This window comes from Mus caroli, chromosome 2 (assembly GCF_900094665.2).
Source record: "Mus caroli chromosome 2, CAROLI_EIJ_v1.1, whole genome shotgun sequence".
NCBI lineage: Eukaryota > Metazoa > Chordata > Mammalia > Rodentia > Muridae > Mus > Mus caroli.
The window spans coordinates 157,994,221-157,995,259 of record NC_034571.1 but is presented as its reverse complement, the minus strand read 5'-3'; the positions used below and the strand labels follow the sequence as shown (position 1 = coordinate 157,995,259).

Below are 1,039 nucleotides of genomic sequence, written 5' to 3'. Positions count from 1 at the left end.
AAACAAAGAAAAAAACAAAAAAACCATTCTTAATGCTCCCCAATTTTCCACCTGATCTCAAGTTAAGCTATAGGAATTACTGTCTGTTCCTGAACAAGAGTTTAAAATGATGAACACAAAGTAGTTGAAATGACTCACTGAAAGAAAGACCAGTTGTCAAGTAAACTTGCTGAAGCGCTCTCCGGCCTGAAGTAGACACTGCGCCATGGTTAATCAGCTCTTCCCAAGGCAATTACTTTAAAAACATGCACATGTTTAATGTTTGAAATTGCCTCACAAGCTGGAGTGTAGCTCTATCACAGAGCACATGCCTAGCATGCATGAGGCCCTGGGCTTCCCTCCCCAGCACCATAAATAAATTCTCCAAGAATTCAGAGCTGAGGGTGGAGGATGTCACTCCGTCGTAACATGCTTGCCTACTATGGTCACCTAGTATGTGTGAGGCCCTGGGTTTAATTTCAAGCACAGCAAAGAAAAAGTAAAACTGTAGTGTACTATGCAAGCATTCATGGGAAAATTCATAGAAGGGTCTGAACTAAAATCCACTAAGTAGCACCTCTACGTGTTACTGACTCTATCTCAAAGAGTGTCTTTGCTTTTGTGTACATGTGTTGTGGTTTCATGTTGTACACAGTGCATAAACAGTATTTTATATATAGTGTCAGGAGGGTATTTTATAAGTGCTGTAATACTGAGCTCTGCTCCACGGGGGTAGAAACTATCTCCTCATTTCCAATCTCCCCTGCCCCCACATATATAAATCACCGAGTACAACAACCAAAGCGTGACATGCTTTGGGCAGCTACAATCCTCACACCTACCTGTAGTAAAAGCGGTCCTAAAGAGTCTTTATCAATGACTCCCTGCCCTGTAGAAGACACATCAGCTTTTTGAACATCATCATCACTGGAAATAGTTTTTCCTGAAGACACAGAAGAAGCATCGTGTTGAGCAGCACTACCTCAGCCCTTACACACACACACACACACACTCACACACACACGAGAGAGAGAGAGAGAGAGAGAGAGAGAGAGAGAGA

The 1,039-nt window shown here is 42.5% G+C and overlaps 1 protein-coding gene across 5 annotated transcripts in view; it reads right to left on the bottom strand.

The window, feature by feature from the left end:
- Nucleotides 1–1,039, bottom strand: part of Ncoa3 (nuclear receptor coactivator 3) — an 82,478-nt gene that overhangs the window by 25,658 nt on the left and 55,781 nt on the right. For all 5 annotated transcript variants that reach the window (XM_021185535.2, XM_021185545.2, XM_029471976.1 and 2 more), the window contains exon 5: nucleotides 822–922. In XM_021185535.2, the coding sequence (XP_021041194.1) occupies nucleotides 822–922 (101 nt within the window). The remainder of the gene's footprint in view (nucleotides 1–821; nucleotides 923–1,039) is intronic.